General features: G+C 39.3%; 1 protein-coding gene across 2 annotated transcripts; it reads right to left on the bottom strand.

Moving 5' to 3' along the window:
• Nucleotides 1-531: 531 nt before the first annotated feature.
• On the bottom strand, nt 532-19840 carry syt9a (synaptotagmin IXa). 2 transcript variants are annotated; one of them, XM_026378574.1, is made up of 7 exons: nt 19220-19840; nt 13277-13772; nt 12308-12863; nt 4733-4853; nt 4467-4638; nt 4104-4233; nt 532-1313 (listed from the first exon to the last, which is right to left on the bottom strand). In XM_026378574.1, the coding sequence occupies exons 1-7, from the start codon at nt 19365-19367 to the stop codon at nt 1245-1247; spliced, it is 1692 nt and encodes a 563-aa protein (XP_026234359.1). In that variant the 5' UTR covers nt 19368-19840; the 3' UTR covers nt 532-1244. The 2 variants fall into 2 exon arrangements, with proteins under 2 accessions (XP_026234359.1, XP_026234360.1); XM_026378575.1 differs by lacking the exon at nt 532-1313 and having other exon boundaries at nt 4095-4233.
• Nucleotides 19841-21516: the final 1676 nt, after the last annotated feature.

Genomic DNA, 21516 nt, shown 5'->3' with positions numbered 1-21516 from the left:
TATCTGTTTAAAGGGAAAAACACAAAAATCAAACTTGTTCCTGATGAATAAGTTCCTACTTATCCAGTGAGTCAAAGAAACTTTGAAGTTGACGTTCACGTCCTGTTATTTGCAAAACTGAGGCACAGCACTCATTGTACTCTTCATCAGTATTTAGAGGATCAGTTTGAACCCTGCCGCTTACCGCTCACCGACGACTTGCCAAATTATGAGCAACACTTTTGTTCTTCTAATCCACTATGCATATCTAAAATTAAATGTGTGTGTTGTGACAATGTATTTCCAAGTTGTGTTTTTGTTTTTTCTTTTTTACTAAACTGCATTATAGTGGTGTCTAACTTGGCAAAGCCTCATTTCAGAGCTTTGCCTGTAGGCATTTATAATCTGCTTACACACGCAGCCTTTCGTGCCTGTTTCAGAAATCCACTTGGCTACTTTTTCTCATTCTTTTTCTTTTTTTATTTATTTTTTTGTTGGACATAGTACAAAAAAATGTAACTTACAATGTAAATATCATTTTGGTCTTCTCTAACTTTTATTTCCATATTTTATCTTACAGATTTTTTACTTCTGGAACTTGAACAAATAATAAACTTCCAAAAATGTAAGAAAACATATTGAACAATGTAATTGTATTGCACACACATGTTTTTTTTTTTTTTTTAGGGAATATTTATTGATAACATTTAACATATTTTACTTACAGATACTTTGTCTAGAAATCCATCACTGCACATCGTCTGACAGAACAATACATCATATTCCCAAAACAGAAACAGAAACAAACAGACGTGGAGAAGATATTCCATTAAACCATGACCTCATGCACCAATTTACCATCAAATAAAAAAAAAACAGTATGGCAGTTCAACTGGTTGTAAGTAGGTTTTGCAAATACAGACTCATCTCATTAACAGTAACTTAGTAACAAGACTATGTAAAAAAAAACCAGTAACTACTGTATAAACCTAGGAATAGCACAGACGTAAAATGTCTGCATATGCCTGTTGTTTTTCTTGCTGAACATTATAGAAAAGAAAACATCCATCTCTGTGGTCATTCAACATGCAACTGTTCCAACTGAGCAGAGCTCAATACAGTTTGTGTCTTTTCCATAGTAGTGTATAACTGTCTACACTGTTATTTTAAGACTGTTTGTGTGCAGATCTCATTAGCACCACTGTCCAAACGTACAGCTGAGGCTTCAGATTAGTTGGTGCCGTAATGTGAATTGTTGCTCGATGCTAAGGAGAAGGAGGCGTCTTCAGAGAATTACAGGATCCTCCCTGGCTACTACCAGTGGTCCCCTGGTACTGCAAAAAGGAATAAAGCCGAAACAATAAGTTCCATCATGCATATGCAAAAATCTCCTCTCACACAGTCATGAACACAGATGTACTGCACAATTAAATTACATAAAACCAAAGCCATTTGAAAAATCCCATGTCTTGGAACATCCACACAAATGTACCAACCACCTACAGAGTGACGAATTGGACAGTAAAAAAAAAAACACAGTGAATGTTTTGATTATTGCAAAGTCAGTTTATTTATGTATTCACTCAGTAATGTTGGAATAGACTGCACTTATGCACTTCTGTGTTTGCCAACTGTAAACAAAAAGTATAAAAGCTTTAACAGACAAAGTGCTTATTTGGCAAACAAACATGTTAATAGACCAGTGTTTGAAACCTATCGGCATGTTAGAACTGCAGTACTTCGCAGTTTTGGAAGAAGCGTGAGGATGAAGGGCTTGTGAAGAGAGAACAACTTTGATTAAAATACTTGGGAGGATATAAATAAATAATTTGATTTCTTAAGGCTCCAATAAAGATTTCAAAGTACTACACACAATAATATCCCCGAAACAAACAGAATAAACCCCACTTTCTATGACTTTCACTGTCTCTGTGCACAGTCCTTTGATGTGCACAGAGACAGTGAAGAGACTCAGTGAAGCCATTCCTCCTGGCTGAGTGCACAGGTCAGAGATACGTTTCTCAACTTCTCAGCATGATTTCCCATTCCCTGCTGTCAGAATATTATTTCTATTGTTTGTCTTGCTGGTTTGTTTTTATGTTTCATCCACTCTCGATTTTATGCTGTTTTCAGTAAATGTAAAGATTTCCAGGGGTAGATGTTTGGTATTTGCATTTATGTAATTTACCACGTACTCGGCCCATCCAAGTCATACACTCTAATATTTAGTTGGTCCACCTAGCTTTGGTTACAGCATTACATTTTTCTTCAGCACATCCCAAAGATTCTCAGTGGGGTTAAGGTCTGGACTCTGTGGTGGCTAATCCATGTGTGAAAATGATGTTTCATGCTCCCTGAACCACTTTTCACAATTTGAGCACAATGAATCCTGACATTGTCATCTTGGAATATCCCTATGCAATAAGGGAAGAAAGAAATCCATTGATGGAATAACCTGGTCATTCAGTATATTCAGGTAGTCAGCTGACCTCATTCTTTGGAGAAATAACGTTGCTGAACCTAGACCTGACCAACTGCAGCAACCCCAGATCATAGCACTGCCCCCACCGGCTTGGACTTCATCTGCCTCTCGTCTGACTTTGATGCGCACATCACTCTGGAACAGGGTAAATCTGGACTCATCAGACCACATGACGTTCTTCTAGTATTTTCATCAATCAAACCAATTTGACCCTTCTGAAATAGATGAACATCTTTTCCACAACCACAGGATGTGTCTTCAGACATGGTTGCTACTCACTGCAGCAGTTAGGGTTAAATAACTTGTTGAAAAATAATCATTCATGCAGTAACTATCCAATGGGAAGCTCTTCCCTATTTGCTTAATTAAATCTAAGTGGTGATTTTTTTTTTTAGGACGGGCAGTGTTAAAAACATGAGCTTCCCACAGAGACGAGTGTTTTCCATCTGGACCCTCATACCCCAACATGCCTGGGGCTGAATCACGTCAGAGCGTTGTCTACTTTGTCTCCTTTGCTAGTATCTAAAAAAAGACAGCAGATAAAGACTAAGACTGAGTGAACTGGCACACTCTCAAAGACGGGGGACCTGTCCTGTATAGGGAGTTGTCATGCTAGTAATTTACCATAACTGCAGGCTTTAACCGGATTTTTATTCTTTTAAAAAAGCACAATTTTACACTAGGTACTGTGTATTGCCATGGTAACTTTTGGGCGCAAGCATTATATTTCCACAGTTAGATCCACATATGAACTTAGAGAGAAACAGCCTTATCCTCTGTGAACTTTTTGGAGGAAACCCTCCCTTTCTTTCATTATTCAGTGAAGATTTATGATGCTTCTTGGTATTGGAGGCTACTATTCAATTCCAGCCATAAATACAGCTTCACTCACATGCCAGATATTCTTATTTTCCTTTCTACTTCAGTGTTCAGAAGCCATATTTCCTCTACTGCTGACCAAAAATCTTTTCACAGCCTCACTGTAACAACACACTACTGTATCGGTGAATGCTAATGAGCCCGCTGTGCCTTAATGACAGTCATAAGCTAATCACTTATTAATTTATATTTACTGCAGTTTTCTCTTCCAGTAGTCTTCTCTACACTTGGCAAAAACCCTTTTTAATAGGAATTGTTGTGTTCTTTATTTTTTATAAATGGCAGGAATCAGTTTATTTGTATCTTCTCTTTTTTTCAGTTGTTTTAATGTGCTAAAATTGCTAGCAGCATATTACATTTTGTATATATTACATGTGTTTTCTTTTACTGCATCTCTTTACAACTACTTATGGGATTATATCCTGCACAAAGCTAAATAGAGCTTTATATCTTCTAATACCCTTTTCTGGAAATGCACATTTTCCATGCATTGGCTGTTTCTATTAAAACCCTGCCTATAATAACTAAAATAGAATCACATTAGAATTCTTGGAGGTTGAGATAGAAGCAGATAAAAACCATCCACCAAATGCTTCCCTCCTAGTTTGATTCAGTCTATTTCTGCCTAAGGACTGGAACCAGCACGTGTCAAGCTCCATAACAGCTTTCTCTATGACGGTGTTAAAATGCGTTCATGTTTCAAATCTCGGTCTTTGTGCATGGATGGAAACGCATCACACTGATCAGAGTGAAGTCACCTCACCTCAACTAGCGGATGCCAGTGGGCGACAGGTTTTCGAGGATATGTGAGCATTTCACTCCAGTGGTCTCTGCCGAGGTTGTCCGCATCGTTGCCAACTCGACACACGCCAATGACCTCATTATGGCCTACACTGTAGGAGCAGGAGGGAAAGAAATAAAACATGATCACAACCAACGCTGCATTACAAAAATAATCATGGATTATTTCTTGAGAGTGAAAAAGACGAAAACAAACTGTCAAACTGTTCGTGTTACAGAAACTAAGAAAAAAAAAACTTTCATCTTTTTAGTTTCATAGCAAGTAAAATTTTAAATAGATTCATGCAAGAGGAGAAGAATACTGTGTGGCTTATTAAGTCCTAACCGGTCATAGTCCATCACAGCAATCAAAAGGCTGATCTGCTCTATGTTTTCTGGAGGGACATCAAAGACAATGGCTTCATTATAGACTGGATTCAAAGTGTTCCTCTTCGTTGACGTCTTCCTCTTCTTCAATCTGCGACCGTCACACATTAGTGAGACTTTCACATATGGATCTGTGAAAGTGAGAGAAACGGAATGGAAGGACATACATTTTAATACAGGAGGATACCAGAGACTCAGTTAAAGATGATATCTGTTTTTCATTACCAGATGCACCCGTGATATCCATGGCCTTGAGATTGCGAGCCTTTATCATGGTAATGGTCAGTCTGCCTGCTGTAGGCAGGTAACAGAGGGAAAACATCAGATCACCGAGGTCCACATTGTCCTGAAAGACAAAACAAAAAACATCAAGCTTTAGGTTTTATTTTGATTATATATTACTTGTTTTTTCATGCATGTATCTGTTATAATAATAGTTTCTCTCTTTAAATAATAATAATGGCATAACATATTCCTAGTGCTGCTTTCTATAGGTGAAGACTAATGGCATGGCCATGTGACATTTGGTTACAGAGTTTCTGTGAAGGAATGCTCTCCTCTGTCATTTTGCACTAATAAAAGCCAAACACATTTCACTCAACGTGAAGACTTCTGTTCAGCTGCAAAAAGACAGAAGCTCACTTATCACTTGCTCTTGAAATAACTGCACTGAAGAAGTGAGAACCAGGAAAGCATACAAATGTGTCTGGTGAAGACAACAACTCCTACAGTCGGATCTCTAGCCGATGTCCTAGTATAGCGGGGTGATTGTGTTGGAAATGTGAATTCGATGTATTCTGTTATTAACTCGCTGTGTGATGTTTTTAAAGGGAAGCTCGGAGATTTCAATAAAAAGAAACTGAGAACTAATAATCTATGGTATTAGTGTATATTGAATTCATTGAGCTGCTCCAGCTTTGCAAACATACTGGGAGATTCGAGTACATTGAAATAAACCTCATAAGTGTTATGAAAATCCTGAATTACAAGAAGTATGAGCCTTTTTACAGCTATATTCAAGCTTCTACCATTATAAAATAGTCCTTTTTAGATGCAATTACTCTGTGTGCTATCAATGTAACACACACTTTGCAGTTTAATCTGCTTGAGCTACTATATACAGTGTGTAAAGACCTACATGTGGTTGATTACTTGCAGAGGGGGCAGAAAGGTAACTGCTTTCCAATGGGTCTCTTAGCTATGTGCTAGTGGGAAAGATCAATGGCTTATGGCATTTAATTTTTGCAGCAAGTCTTAGACACTATTAGGCTATTGATCCTGTTTGATTAAGCTTTGTTGTGTGAAGGAAAAAGCAATCACAAAACAGCTTTTCTAGAAACAAGCATCATTATAATTGGACTCTTATCTAAGTAGGTAGTGTGAGAAATAGTGTAATAACATATGCTGAGTAGTCTGAAGTAGTTTAATTGGATTGTAATTATTAAAATGGATAAAAACATAATAAAGTTGATGTTCTTTCTCACATGCTCTCACTCACTCTTTTTTTATTTTAACCAGGAGATAGAGTGAGAGTGAGAGGCTAATAGTTTAAGACTTTCCCTCCCGAGACCTGAATTGCTTTGTATTTTCAAGTGGGTCTTTAGTTACAGTCAGAGTATTTACATTTACATTTAGTTATTTGGCAGACGCTGTTATCCAAAGTGACTTACAAGTGAGGTACAAAGGAAGCAAAATATCTAAGCCAAGGAGTGGAACTTTAAAGTAAAGTACTCTAGGAAGAGCTGTTTCAGTTTCATGGGGTGAGTTTTTAAGTGCAGAGAAAGGTTTGAAAGAGTTCTGTTTTCAGCAAGTTTTTTAAAACTGAGCGTGAGGCAGCTCCGTGAGTGTGCAGAGGTCGGTAGGTCGTTCCTCCATTGTGGACCCACAGAGCTGAAAAGTTTTGCCTGGGATCTTTTGAGGTGATGTGATGGGAACAAAAGGCGTTGTTCACTTGCAGAATGCAGTGGGCGGGAGGGATTGCAGACCTTGATGCGGGAGTTCAGGTAAGCCAGTGCTGTTGAGTTGACCACTTAGTAGGCAACGGTCAGGGCTTTGAACCTAATGTGGGCAGCTACAGTGCAGAGATCTGGAAAAGTGGTGTAACGTGTCCTTTTTGGCAGATCAAAAATGAGACATGCTGCTGCATTTTCAATCATCTGGAGGGTTTAATGGTGCATGCTAGTAACCTCAAGTCGAGATAGGACCACAGCTTGCAAAATAAGTTGTGCTGTATAGTTACAGGTAGGGTAGGGTCTGGTCTTTCTGATGTCAAAAGGGCAAATCTGCATGCCATTGAGACAGAGGAGATGTGGTCGTTAAAGCTCAACTGATCATCAATGACCACCTACAGGTTTCTGGCAGACTTAGTAGGAACAATCACTCTAGACTCTATGTTGATGCAGATGTTGTGTATTGTATTGAAGGTCCGGAACTGAGCTCTGCTGCACGCCAGTGGAGAGGCAGTGAGAGTATTCGATAAGGCTAATGTACTATTTAAGGTGTTTTAATTAGCATTTGCTATTCTAGAAAATGTATTTCACATCCCCTGTGATCGTCTATGGTCTTTGAGCACATCTGAGATACTGTTCATTGAGATTAGAGTTGTTCTACAGAATCACTCTTAGGTAATAAATGGCATCTAACTCCTGCACTGTCATCCTGCAAGCTTCTGACAATCAGGCTATATTCCACATTACTTGCATGAATCCTTGCACATAAAAGCCCAAATCATCTTCTGGAACGGTATATTATGGTGCTTTTGTTTGTATTTCCTGTGTCATTCTCAAAATTAAACAACACACTTTCTTCCATTAATTTACAATCTGCCTCTTCTGCAGAGAAAAACAAGCAGAATCTGGCAATGAAAGAACCCATATGGCCAATCCCACTGACAATTGTGATATAATGATAATCCTTTTGTTCCCATCAATTAAGTCAATTAATCTGTGCAAATATTATGACAAATGGGTGCTACTGCACTCGTTACAAAATGTCCTACCTCTGTACTGGTGTCCAAAGATGATTAGTTTGTTTATGAGGCTATATGTGTGGGGCATGTGTACAAGTGTCTGAGAACAAGCATTTGTGCAAGAGTCTGTGTGTACTGTATGTGTGTATGTGCATGAGCTGAATTGTGTGAAAAACTGAACAGTGTGAGAATGAAGCACTCTAGATACTGTGAAGCTCTGGTACCCATCACCACCTGTCACATACCATACTACTCTAACTGGGTAACATTAATTAACAATCAATAATTAAGGGCTGAATTGTCACCACTGCTGAGAGAAGTTGAGAGTTTACACAAAAATATCAATACTTTTGTCAGTATCAATATTTTATCTGGTGCACTGACAGAGTCTTACTGTGATTTTATTGGCCTCTCCTCCACACTCACTAGCTGTCTTATTAGTTGCAAATATAGACTCCAAATCAGCTGGGTTATGGATAATTAAAAACAACCAATTAAGAATGGATAGGTAGATCCTTCATTTGTAGATACAAGTGTCTTCATACAGTACAAAACCTGCCTTGATGCTTGTGACACGCCTGTAAATTTCTATTAATGTGAAATAAAATGTTGGCTTTATTAATTGCTGTTTTGTTGTATGGCAAAGATATTGGCTTAAGCTTTCAAGACAATCGAATGTTTCACACAGGCTTTGTCCTCTAACAAACTCTGGCGTGACCACTGTAACTGCAGAGAAGCACACTAAAATATGCATGTACTTGTTCAGTCAATCTGCTGGCTATTCCCCAAGTTACTGACTGCACACAGTGGGATTATGCTCTCAAACATGATCATAGGAGAGCGTCAGCATCATCCTATTACATGTGGACAGTGTTGTTGTTTGTCTTTGCTTAGGGTTTAAATGACCCCTTATGTGACCAAATTGGTGTTTTTTTGCATCTCCACTCATAGTTCTAGTGACTATATGTAGAAACATTTATACATTAATATGCTATTTATTTTTATTACTGTTACAGTACACACCTAAAAAACACAGGTAGGATTTATGTATATATGTATGTATATATTCTGTGGGTTGTACTGTATCAGTCAGTTGACTACAAACTACTGTACATGTAAACTGAAGTGCAGAAAATATGGTAAAGCCCAAACCTGTGCACGTTATTGGGACATTGCCTCGCACAAATTCCCTGAATTTTGTAGTGATGACTTGGTTTAAGGTTAGGTTTAGTCAAGTAGTGGTTATGGTGACAGTTAGGGAAAGTCTCCAGGAAGCTAATGTAAGTCAGTAGATGTCAGAGAGAGCTAGAGAAGCAGAAAGCTTCTGGCCACTAGTATTTATAGTCCATGAGTAGGAAGCTGTTAATGGTCTACAGCACACCATAAGTGAGACTGCATTAAACCATTGGCTGCCAGGCAGATATTTGCTGCAATTAGTAACCCGCAGAATAGACAAATGCACATTTTGCCCCAACACCGACTCAACACTAAAGTCGCATACATTTAAAAACAAACACAAGATGTCCAGATTTCAATAAAACAAAAAAAAGCAACAAGAAGATAAAGGGAGACATAGCTCAAGACTAGTCCTCTACCCCATACAGTATAAAGACAAAAACAGCTTCTTATCTGATGTCAACCTCTTATCATTTCAACGGATTTATCCGTCCATAAATAATGCATAAGCTTTTACACCAAGCGAGTCAAGACTGTCACTGACTACTTTAATCTTTCTGCTTATTTTGCAATTTTCTCTTATTATGAAAATAGTTAACAAAGTTAAAGGTGCTTATTTCATAAAAATACATACGCTGACATATACTGTCGGCTTTCTGGCATTATCTGGCTCAACTATTTCTCCCTAGCTTGCTAATTCTTCACAACGACTTTCCTGGCAGACCACTCTTGTACTGCTTTGCTTCTTGTCGGGCATTTGTCATTTTCAGTGGCTGATTTGCAACTGCTGCCATAGAAATGATTATTTGTGTATTCCCCATCTCAACTGAGCAGAGTTTGGCATAAGGCAGAGTAACCACCTTTATAAAATGTGTGGTCGACTGTGAATACAAAGGCATTACTCAGATTACCAGGTAGTGCACACTTTAAACCCACAGCACATTTAGTTTTCATTATATTTTCAACATGACTTACTGACACATCAGTAATCTTGAATCAGTGCGTCAGTGATTTAACTCTAGACGATTATATGACTTAATCAACAAATTAACCACTATCAGAACATGTTCAACATATGCTTTTCAGATGTGTTTACACTCTTGTGCAGCAAGCCTGCCATCTGGCAAGTATAACTAGATATTTGTGATGCACAAAAATTATACATAATGGAGCAGTTATTTTCAATTTAAGCTTGAATAAAAATGAAATACATGAGGCTGTCTCATGTTAGAAAACAAAGCAAAAAAAAAACATGTTACCGGGTTTAGGTTTTTTCCCTGACGAAATACCTCATATTTCTAGGAAGGCTATATTTAGCCTGGATTGACAGGTGGGTCAGTAAGGCACAAATTCAGGTTACTAAGGTACAAAGCTTATTAGAATAAAATGGCTGCAATGCAGAAAAGTCATTTGCATATGCTGTGCAGAGCTGAGCTGCAGCAGACAAGCCTGGACGTCAACTGAGGGAGAGGATTCTTTGATTAGATACACAGGAGATAAACACATACAGCTGCTCCATCACATACTGCTGCTCTCTGTACACTAGAACCGACTTAATGTTCTACTGAAGCCTGCCAGGTAGTTGTTATAACAGTTCAGCACCAGCCAAAGTGTTGTGTGACTACAACATACAACCTGGGTTCTTTTGTATAACAATGTTGTAACTAAGGTTGCTACTGATATTTTAGAATGATGATTAAAAATGATTAAAAATAGAGTGAAAAGGGAACAAAGTTGTAAATAAAGTCTACATATTAGTCTATTAGTAAGCTGGAAGCGAAAACAAAAGTGAATAATAACCCCAACCATTGTTAAGGTCTGTCACAGTTTACAGACTAAGCTTTTGTGTACACCAAAATCCAAGATATTACTTTGGTGAGTAAAATATTATCATAACAAATATAACCATGTTTTAGAGCTATGAAGATTTAACCCACGTTGTAAAAACTATAGTTTTACATTACATAGCTTTGCTTTATTGATCTTGCTTCCCTGACCTCCCTGTGATTAAATAAACTGTGGGCAGCAATCAATAGCAAGGAGTCTTATTAATGACATTTAAACATACCATGAAAAATTGGATCAATTGCACATTAGATCTGTTTGAGCTCACACACTGAAATGCCTGTCAATATAGGAATCACTGGAAATATATACCTATAAAAACATCCATATATTGTCTAAGACACAATACATGTCAGATATCTTTCAGATGAATGTTGTATAAATAACAAGGATGAAAGCTCTGACATGTGTGGACAGCAAGTAACTGGACAGAACTGGGAAAACTACTGATGACTGGTGATGAGCTTATACTAAAGTATGTGCTCAAAGTGACATATACAGTAATGTTGCAAGCAACCTACGCTACCAGTCCAAAAAAAAAAAAAGTCACCACCTTGATTTAACTAAGCAAATAGCTAAGAGCCTCCCATTGGAAAATTACTGCATGGATGATTATCTTTAGGCTGACAACAAGTAATTTAACCCTATCTGATGCAGAGAGTAGCTTCTCATTTCTTTAACTACCATGTCAGGAGACACATCCTGTGAATCTTTGCAATGTGCTGAAGAAGACTTTGTGCAGCGGTCTGACTCTCCCATCATCAATACAAGATCTTGGTGAAAAGTGTATGCAACTCTGGACGAGAATAAATGTTGAGACATTGCAGAAGTTTATTGAAACGGTGCTACGGCAAATGCGTGCAGTAATCAAAGCTTGAAGAATGTGTGACTTCTTTTTTTGGACGGGCAGAGTATTATCTGGCCCATCTGGTCAAAGTAATGATGAACCAAAACGCTCCCACTTTGCACAAATGTCCTCACTGTATAGATTTAAAACTAAAGATTAGTTTAAAATGAGTCATGAATGCAGGAATCTGGTTGGAACAAGTCAAACAACTTGCCCTTTCCGCCCCAATACCACTGTGCTCTTGAGCAAAGGCTTTTAATCCCGTTCGTTGTGCACACAATGCACGCACACTGTCAATAAGGTGGCAAGGGACTTTAAATCCTGTTGACCTTAGGCAGTCATCTCACCCTGCATTTAATTTGCATATGTTTAAAAAATGGGCGGTCGCAGCAGATGAATGCAGATCAAGCAGAGGCAGATGCACAAAATGTGTTTACTTGTGAAAAGGGTTTGTTTTTCCTCACCTTTGTCAGCTATATACATGTGCATATAATATAAACAGTGACCTTTTAAATTGAGTTCTCATCTGGATATGCGTGAGATGTATTGTTTGTAGTAACTAGTTGGAAAAATTATGTCAAATGGGGGGTGTCTTTGATTTACAAGTTATTACAAAACTCTTTGTCAAATCAGAGTAAGAGTTAGGAGAAAGACACCAAGAGACATTCTGTTTTTTCACAGGCAGTCCTACTTACCTTACCAGTGAACTAGTTGTTCTTTTATTTATTCAGAGCTGGCTGCTCAGCTTTATTCTATACTTTGTACTGTCATCTGGAGACAGTCTGCGCTAAAATAAAAGACTCGAATGTGGAACAAATATGTACAGTAGCTTTCAAGTTGCAGCAAACCTGTCAGACATTAATATTTTAAAATGCCTCTTGTGCATTGTAGCAACAATTTACAGGTAAATATAACATGACACATCTATGTGAACATGGTTTCATGTAGAACTGTGCTGACTTACCGAGGAGACATACTGGATCTCCCTGCAAAGTTTTGTCTCTCTAGGGAAATCTGCCAGATCCAGGAAGTTGTCCACAACCACTTGGCCTATAATGTCATGGCGTGAAAAGCGGTCAAAGTCGTAGACACTGAAGTGCAGCTTACGTGTGGGAAGCTCAGAATACGCCACAGGAAACAAGAAGACTTCATCAAACACTGGGTTTAGCGTCTTACGATGCACCTTGGTCTGGTGCTTGGTCTTACGACCAGGTAGCAGGTAGATCTTAACATAAGGATCAGAGGTACCAGAGAAGTCTTTAGCTGGGAGATCCTCTGCTTTATGGATCTTAACTATTAACTGTTCCAGGTCACAGTCAAATTTTAGGATGAAGTGGAGGCGCCCACAGCCTCCTCCTCTGCGACTACCTTCATCTCCCTCGAGGGAGCGCTGTTTGTAGAGTTCAGGTTTGAGACGACCGAGGCCTAGTCCCATTCCAGTGAGGGAGTCCTGCCTTTGGAACTGTGCCACGTTGAAGTCTGGATTAGACAGGTTCATATGCCTGCGAATGGTCCCTTGTCTGTGGGCAAAATCAAAAACATCATCATCATGCTGCATTAACAGGCTGAAGCAAAAGCATGACCGTACATTAGCCTGGTATCCAAAGAATTAAATCACTGTTGGATAATGAAGCACCTCTAAGTTTACGTTCGGTGCCAACGTTTTCTGCAAAAAGTAGTAGCAGCAGTAACAGTATTAGTAAACCATTCATCATACTGTAGTTTCCATGCACAAAAATTATAGACAGCAACAATTTGGCAACTGGTATTGGAAAAATCCAAGTAATGAGGAACTTACTAAACCCACTTAGAAGAGCAACAGTTCAAAAATTAATATATTAGCTGGACGGAAGCAGAACTGTCTCATGTTTTCAAGAAAATCTAATTGTGGTTTTGATTAAAAGCAAAGAAATCTACAAACTCTTCTACTGACCCAATTTCAGATATTGAGTGACCAGACGGTGAGGGTTCAGTGGTCTGTCGCTGCATACGAGGGGTGGTGTGCATCCCATTTTCCCGGCTTTTGGTCTGGGCGTCCAGTGGGATGTCTGGAGATGTGTGACTTATCTTCATAGCTGCCTCAGGTGTGGCCATGACCACAGGTGGTGGTGATACAGGAGTCACCGGAGCCTCCACTGACACGACGGATGCCACAGGGGTGGGCTCTCTGGCGAAGGAGCAGTGTGAGGACTCACGGCGGTTGTGCGTTGGTGGGTCCACGGCGGTGTAAACTGGCTGCCTGGGTGCGGGTTGAGAGGGCAGAGGACTCATGGTGGGGTTGAGGTGCCCGTGGGCTTCTTTTGTGGTGGGCGAGAGCCCACGCTCCCTCCATGGTATCCAGCATAGCTTCCAGGAGACAAAGAGGGAGACCCCAAACAGGGCCAAGCCACAGGCAGTCACGACCAGTGACAACAGACTCACCGATATATCTGAGGTGAGAAGAAACACAGAACATGAGGATCTGACAGTGAATTTTGTGCTGCGTTAAAAAGCTCTGACGTGCTTTATAACAGAGGAGGTAGCTTTGTGTGGGTATTTCCATCCATTTATTGCTACAAAGAAATCTTGACAAGATTAATTAGGATTAACTTCATTTTTTTAATTATCCTGTGGAGTTTCATATCTGCCCACCACGTGGCGTGTGACCCATGCGCTAATTGTCTGTCCTTTGCTGATAACAGGGGGGAAATAGCACATTTAAACAAAAAGCAGCAATACATGCACATTGTAATACTGAACTAAACTGTCAACTAAATTGTTTACAAAGAATTTGGAAAGAGGGAATTAATAAACCGTGATAGTTGTACAAGTTCATGGTTTCAAAGCATGACACCTAACATTCCTGCGGTGTATTTGTTTACACTGAGGGTTTTCAGAGTCTCCTTTGTTCTCAAGAAGCAGGTGACTTTTCCCAAAGGCTTTTATTCTTTAAAGATGAATCACAGAAACTGGTGCAACACTTCAGCACCAAGGTCCAAATACAGCTGTTTACAATAATAACAGGTTTTATAAATGTTTGCATCAGTACAATTATCCATTTTCTTTTCTTTTATTAACACTTATAATTGTATATTGTACTGGAAGTGCATGACATCTGTATCAGAAAATACCTTTTACAATCAAATCTTGCATAATTTCTTACATACATCCTTCAACCCCACATCCTTCAAAAGAAAATATGACCTAAAGTAGATTTTCCACTGAGAACCTTAGGTTTGTGTACTGATGTGTACTAGCAGTACTAACAATACACAAGAAAATATAAGAATACATCTTTTTCAACTGGAGTTCCCAAGATCCCGCGATTCAGTTTTATTCGGTTATGAACATGTAAAACATGGCTTCTTTTAAAGCAAGTTCATGAACAAGTCATCAAAATCAAAACAATAAAACAATGTTTAGTGTGTTTTTAATGATATTTATGATTTATGGAATACATAAATGAAATGGCTTAAGATCAGTGCTTTTCAATAACATAATCATATGCACTGAGTTTTGCTGGGAAAAACAATCATGATTGAGTTTATACATATGAGGCAAAAGGAAGAACAGATTAGGTGATGATGACTGTAATCACTCAACAGCAAGATAGCAGCAGAACTGAATGCAGTTCACAACATGACTGTCGTCTTTTTCAAAACAAAGTCTGCACAGGAGCGATGTGGTGTCTTACCACAGCATCTTAATTAAATCTTAAGCAGTACCTTTCACATACATCATTCGGAGAGTGAATACAACAGTCGCCCTGCAATTAGCAGATAATGATAATGTGTTACAATAATAACTAGCATTACCAATATATTGTGCTGAACTTGCCCACCGCATTTTGTAGCCATCAGGACCAAGGGGTATAATTACTGACCATGCAGCCCTAATGTCTGTGCCCGACATGTCATTAAAGGGAGCAGGTGATGTGTCTTGGGATTCAGTGAGTGCAGTTTCTTACTATATGTTATTACCTCTCCTACTTCTCCTTTAGTACATTAGAAATCATGGGAGACCACAATCATTCTTTGCAACAATTACTTTTAAAGTTCAAATATACCTAATATGAGTATACAGCTGTCTGCAGTGTCAAATCAAATGGGTTTCTTCCAAAGTTACAGTGGTTTTAGTGTAATATCCCACCTCTGTGTTTCCTACCTGAAGTGTGATGCAAAGATAAGCACAAAAAGAGGCAATTGTGTTCTAAAAACACTTATTTTTGGGTAGTAGCCACTTGATTTTAACTAACTCAGATTGCTGAAGCATTAAAGTGGTTTGGCTGAGCTCTGCAGTTTTACACACAGGAAGAAAACGAGGTTGTGTTCACATTACAATTAGCATGAACATGGGGAATGATCACAGCAGCCAATAATCTTTATGTTTATGGGCATGTGAATATTAACAGCTTCACATCAGCCACCTGGCTCATGATCATAATCAATACTAGCACTATGTACAGCAGCTTATGGTACAGTAAGTTTCACATGTCCACCAATGTTTAGCTGTAAATTAATGCAATGTTAATATGCATGTGCAATATGCATCTACTGTTGCCCACCAATAATGGGCATGGAGGGCGGTTTTTTTGAATTTTTAGAAACTTGTCCACTGATGAAATGTGCTAATTGCAGATTCTGTTTATTCTATGTTTATAAGACACAGTGTATAGTTATACATCCAGTTCATGTCATGTTTAATTTAATGTATTATACCTTCCGTATTTGAGGTAAATCTACTTTCTGAGAAATCCAGGCTTCTGCACAGTGTTTTAATCGCGTCAGTCTGCTGTATCCACCTGACCGTGTGTATTTTTGGCTATGCTTTGTTCTGTGCGAGGGCAGTGATGCAGACTTACACGCAGATGATTATGTGCTGACAAAGCAAAAAGGCTGTTAGTTGCTTATAGGAATAAAGCCAAGGGATTTTGTGTCATGAAAAGTTGTATTATTAAACTCAAATTAAAAACAAGTATATAATCAATTTAATTATTTTAATCATGGTAATGAGTAAAATTATCCAATTTCAGCTTTCAGGACATTAATGGGGTTTTTCCTATTTTATCATTGTTTAGCACAGTGTGTAGCCTTATTAGCCAAAAAGTTTGAAAGAAAATCATGCTGATATAGATCAAAAGGAGATAATATCCATAATAATCATAATGGGCATCATATCAAGTAAAAATGCCCAACATGATTATCAGGAGAGAAAATTTGCATGGATAATAACAATAATGTATTTTTGTCTAATCATCTTTCGATGATTAGCTGACTTCATGATGAGCTGAGACAATGAAGTGAAACAACTGGTGGCTTCCTACGATATTTTGTATTTGGACTGTAATTATAACAACAACACTAACACGTATGAGTCAGACAACAGTAGAGTTCACATCAGAACAGCGACTAACCTCACTAGTTCATGATTTTTACTCATATTTTACTAGAATTTACATAGAATCACCATTGTGTGTTGTGGTTTGATGAATGTGAGTGAACAATCTCCTGCAGTTATCACATTTATTCATTTTATCATCTTTGGATCTCAGCAGTAAAAAAAAAATCCAACACTAACATCAAATGTTCCACTTTTTTTCTTACACTTACAGAGCTGCAAGCAATTTCTCCACTATTCCTGTCTGAGTCTTTGAAGATATTTCATCTTATTGACATGACAGGCATAAGATCTCTCACCAAGAGAAAAACACATGTTTTCAAATGAGTAAAATCGCAGAACATTTCATGCAACCAAGACTCATGTCTGACAACCTCCACTACACAGCTGATGTGAAGAGAGCACATAGTATTCAAGCACATACTAAGGAATGCTGCTCTGACTGTAAACCTGCCATCATCATGCATATTAGTTGAAAGTTAATGAGACAATCTGTGATTCTACTGCTTTCAGTCACAACAAATCCAAAACGACTGTGACAATAACAGCTTAGCATCTTGATTATATAGAAAACCTCTATCCTCCACATCCAGCAGCACTGCCTAATGCTGTACTGGCTCTGTATGTGTGGGCATAAGATCTCACACAGGAACTCAGACAAACTGTCCTTTCTGTGCTCTGAGATTCTGCAAACACCAGAGTATGTGTGATTTGGTAGAATAATGTGGAGAAACTGTTGGACTTGCTCATCTGAGCACACTGAGCCCTTAGCCAGCTTGGCAGGCAGTCCGAGTGCTGCCTGGTGGACAAGAATCTATAGACATCTGGAAGGATTCAGAGACTGCATCTCAACAAAGAGGCTGGACCAAATTTAGAGCACAGGACCTTCAAAGGTGCAATAGTGTGGGAGGCTAGCAAGTGCTGGAAAAAGCAATGCATGGAACTTGTACCTGCTGACATGTAGTTATTCGCCTCAAACATATTTCTTTGTGAGTAAATACTGTTTTTGTCTAATCATTGTAGTATAGTGTTTAATCCCACCCACACATATAGCCTATAGTTAATATTGACACACAGTACACAATATTGTGTATTACACACATGAGTGGCTCTAATTGTTTGTCCTCAGGGCTCCGACTATACTGCCAGTTTGTATCGTCTGAGGATGTTAGTTACAATGACCCAGTCCATGTGTAACTAATTAAAAAGTACAGTTTCAAAACAGCAGCTATTTGGCTCCTGCTTTAGGAACCAGTGTGAACTGTTGAACACATGCTGAGCATTAAATGAACAGTCCCACAGTTTTGGCAATATACTTAATTACTTCGCTGACAAATTTTAAACATTGCAGTAACATCATCACCCTCTTCTCTGCATGGTAAATATGCAGCTAGCATCCAGCTAGCTTAGCATAGTGTAAGTAGAAGAAACAGGGGAGCTAGATAGCTTGGTTCTGCTTAAATATAAACCTCACCTACTAGCACCCTTATCTAAAATATAATTTATGTACTTCTAATTACCTCCTTCTCTTAATAACACTGAGAAAATATTTTATATCTGCCACATAGGCTGACAAGACTTTCTTAGATATTGATTGTTTCATATAAACCTTGTGAAAGTAAATAAATGTTTGTCAGCTGTGCCCTTAAGAAAGACTGAATCTCAATAAGCCCACCATGAACTCAGGTCACATGATCTCTCTCTATCATCTACAGTACTTCCTTTGTCATTGTGTGATTGGTGCTCCCATCACACACACCAGCTGGAACTGAAATTAAACCATACAGACAAGCCCCCACTGCAGTACCTGCTCCACAGTGGCAATTCCACTTTTGAAAGTGTCAGTGCAATGGTAGGGAGGAGACAGGATGAGTCTGTATGATAAATGAGGGAGAGAGGGGCGAGCTGGAGGATTAAGGAAGAGGAATTCATGAGGGGAATATTAGAGGAATGATAGGGTATCCAGACAGAGAGGGGAAGGCAAGAGGAATTTAGTATAATAATGCAAACTAATGGAAGTGGAGTGAATTGAGTAGGTAGTGTATGTGGAGGACTGCAGTTGCTGTGCTTTATAGCTCCTTCAAATGATCCTCCTCGGCTTTACTCTGCTCACATTCACACACACACAAACCCACGCCATCCAAATGAAGATGGTTTGCCTGGCTGATGATAAAACGAGACTCTGTGGTCACATTAATCCTTCAACTTTGGTTTTTATACATTACAGTCCACTTTACAAAGTATAGTTTATATATATATATATATATGATTAGTAAATGTTTGACGTAGGTTGCATAAGTGTAGCTAAGAGGAAAACTTAAATGCGAGGTAAACTTTCAGATAAGTAGGATAAAGTACGTGTGGCACGATTCTAACTGCGATAGGTGAGCACAGGTAGGCAACTCATGCATCGAGTGTTCAATACATCACTCCCGGTATCCGTGCACATGTCTCTCCCTGTGCCAACCTCTTGAATCAAGCGTGCAAAATGATGCCTCACCTGAATCCGTGTAGCGTGGCCTGGCAAGATCTCGGAAATAGTAGATAAAATCCAGGCAGTTTTCATTCTGCACTTCCCCCTTCGAGCACAGGTCTGACAGGAGTTCAAGTGCCTTTTGACAAATCTCGTCATCTCTGTCTCCAGGCATTTCCCACCAGCATCCTTATAATTGGAGGGTCTCTAAGGCACCACCACACCACTCCGCCCGCCTGACAGTCCTCTATTCCACGCTGTTCAACCGGGCTTGTGGAGTCAGCCACTCATCCACCGGCACGCCTACCCGCACGATGGAGTCGACGGACGCGCTGTGTGTGTGGGGAAAAAAAAGAAAAAGGAACAGTCCAAGTGATCCAGAAAGCGAGTAGCCTTTCCCACATGTGGAACATAAAGAGTTTTTATGCAGCCTAACATCCAGTTAAACCCCCCACCCTCACGCCGCTGCTCCGGTTAAAAGCCACCGGTTGAATCCACGCACCGTCACTGCGGCGCCGTGCGCTGTCCGAGGTGCTGAAATGCGTGCGCGCTTCAGAGCCGGATTCCCGCACCAATAAATCTTTGCACCAGGCGGTTGGTTACCATCAAATGTCTTCACGCCTTCAGGCAACTAGAAGCTGGGGAAAAGTTGAGCAGCATTTTACTCCAGCTGGATCCGAGAGCAGCAGGCTGCTACCTGTAGCAGACGCTGGTGTGGTTTAACGTGGCCAATCAGAGGATGACATGATGCTTTTTTTTTTTTTTTAATCAGTGGATCTTTCTGAGATGCAGCAAATTCACATTTAAGTTTATGGTAAAATGAACTCAGACAGACTAAACCAGCGCCGTGTCCCTCCCCAGCTGAAAGAAAAATAAAAATCAGTGAGCTCTGATCCTGTCAAGACAAACGCAGCTAGGAATTCATCAGCTCTGACGTCCAGAATTTGTCTTGCCATACACTGAACTAATTACAAATTAGGAACAGGCTGGTGCACGCACAGGGTGGAGGGGGGCTTTGCCTATTTTCCTGCCTTTATTGTATATTTATTATTCCTAATTGCTCCTAGAGTGCTCAGGGCATAATTATAATAAACAGCATCCATATATTTCTCTTGGGACAATCGATGTCGATATTTCGAAGAGTGCGTGTGATTCTGCTGTCACTCCTGCTGTGCATTCACTCAGCGATGAGTCGGTAGTCCTTCTGAATGCGCACAGTCAGTTTCACCTTCACTGAGTTCATTTCAGTGTGATTGACAGCTCCAGCAATGTTGACCTAAACTCTGTGTTGTTTCAGAACAGCATAGCATCACACCTGAGAGGAAAATGGAATAGGCTGCTTGTATCAGGTCAGTGGTTTGCAACATATAAAGATATATAGTATTTTGTAGGCCAGCCTATATATTACTGGGAAATAATCTCTTCATATGAGGTGAGGGCCAGGTTATAGAAAACCAGCAGCAGGCATTTTATTATTATATCTCAGATTTAAAGTTTTATTAAGTTATTTTAAAAACTGTCACAACATGTCATGAATGTTTTGTAAAATTAAACCATCACGCCCATCTATCACATTCACCACCAATAGGCTGTTAGACCCAAAGGGAGCAAACAGGAAGAAACGAGATGCCAAGAGAAAAGGATTAGAGGGATGAAAAGGGACTTGCTGTGTTGGTGATTTTAATGCACAAAGAGCCCAGCAGTCATCTCCCATCAAAAATAAACACAAGTAATGAGCTGCGCTGTGTGTGCATTTCTTTAGCGGCTTTGGTGTCATACAAATGGTGTGTTGTGCTCCTGTACCTTGTAATAATGACACCCCACTGTAGCAGGCAGCCTAAATGACTTTATCTCCACACAGGAGAACGTGGGAATGTGGTTAGCAAACGATTTACTTCATACAAAACGCACTTGTCTTTCTTAACAGTTGAAACGGTGGGAGTTTGGTGAGTGGAGATACAAGTAGGTGATGGTGATTATGAAGGCAGTAATTTGAGTGTGTGTGCGTGTTTTCCATTCAAGAAACGTTCATACAGCAGTAAGTCAGCTTTCTTGGTGTCCATGGCAACTGTAGAAGACAGAAGGCTCTCTCCGCCCATTTCTTCACTTCTACTCTCGTTCTGTCAGCCTCTCTCCTCCACACTATCCATTAATGCTATAGCACTTTTTACTACCATCCAGAACCTTTACATTTTTATTATTTTTCTTGTCTTTTTGTCATTTCTCTATGTGTTTTTTTAAGTTGATTGCTCAGCAGATTAACAACATTTGCACAGTGTGAGAAAAAGGTGCCTGCAGACACCTAAAAGGTGTCTGCAGGCAGT

Source organism: Anabas testudineus, chromosome 3 (assembly GCF_900324465.2).
Source record: "Anabas testudineus chromosome 3, fAnaTes1.2, whole genome shotgun sequence".
NCBI classification, from domain to species: Eukaryota; Metazoa; Chordata; class Actinopteri; order Anabantiformes; family Anabantidae; genus Anabas; species Anabas testudineus.
Note: the sequence above shows the minus strand (reverse complement) of the source record. Positions and strands in the feature narration are given on the sequence as shown.

What these genes read in the sequence shown, in the direction of transcription:
- syt9a (XM_026378574.1), bottom strand. Translation starts at nt 19,367, where the DNA reads ATGCCTGGAGACAGAGATGACGAGATTTGTCAAAAGGCACTTGAACTC. An exon ending in GCCACGCTACACGGATTCAG is followed by an intron (nt 13,773 to 19,219) that starts GTGAGGCATCAT and finishes TTCTCACCTCAG; the next exon opens with ATATATCGGTGAGTCTGTTG. An exon ending in ACTGGCATCCGCTAGTTGAG is followed by an intron (nt 1,314 to 4,103) that starts GTGAGGTGACTT and finishes TCCTTTTTGCAG; the next exon opens with TACCAGGGGACCACTGGTAG.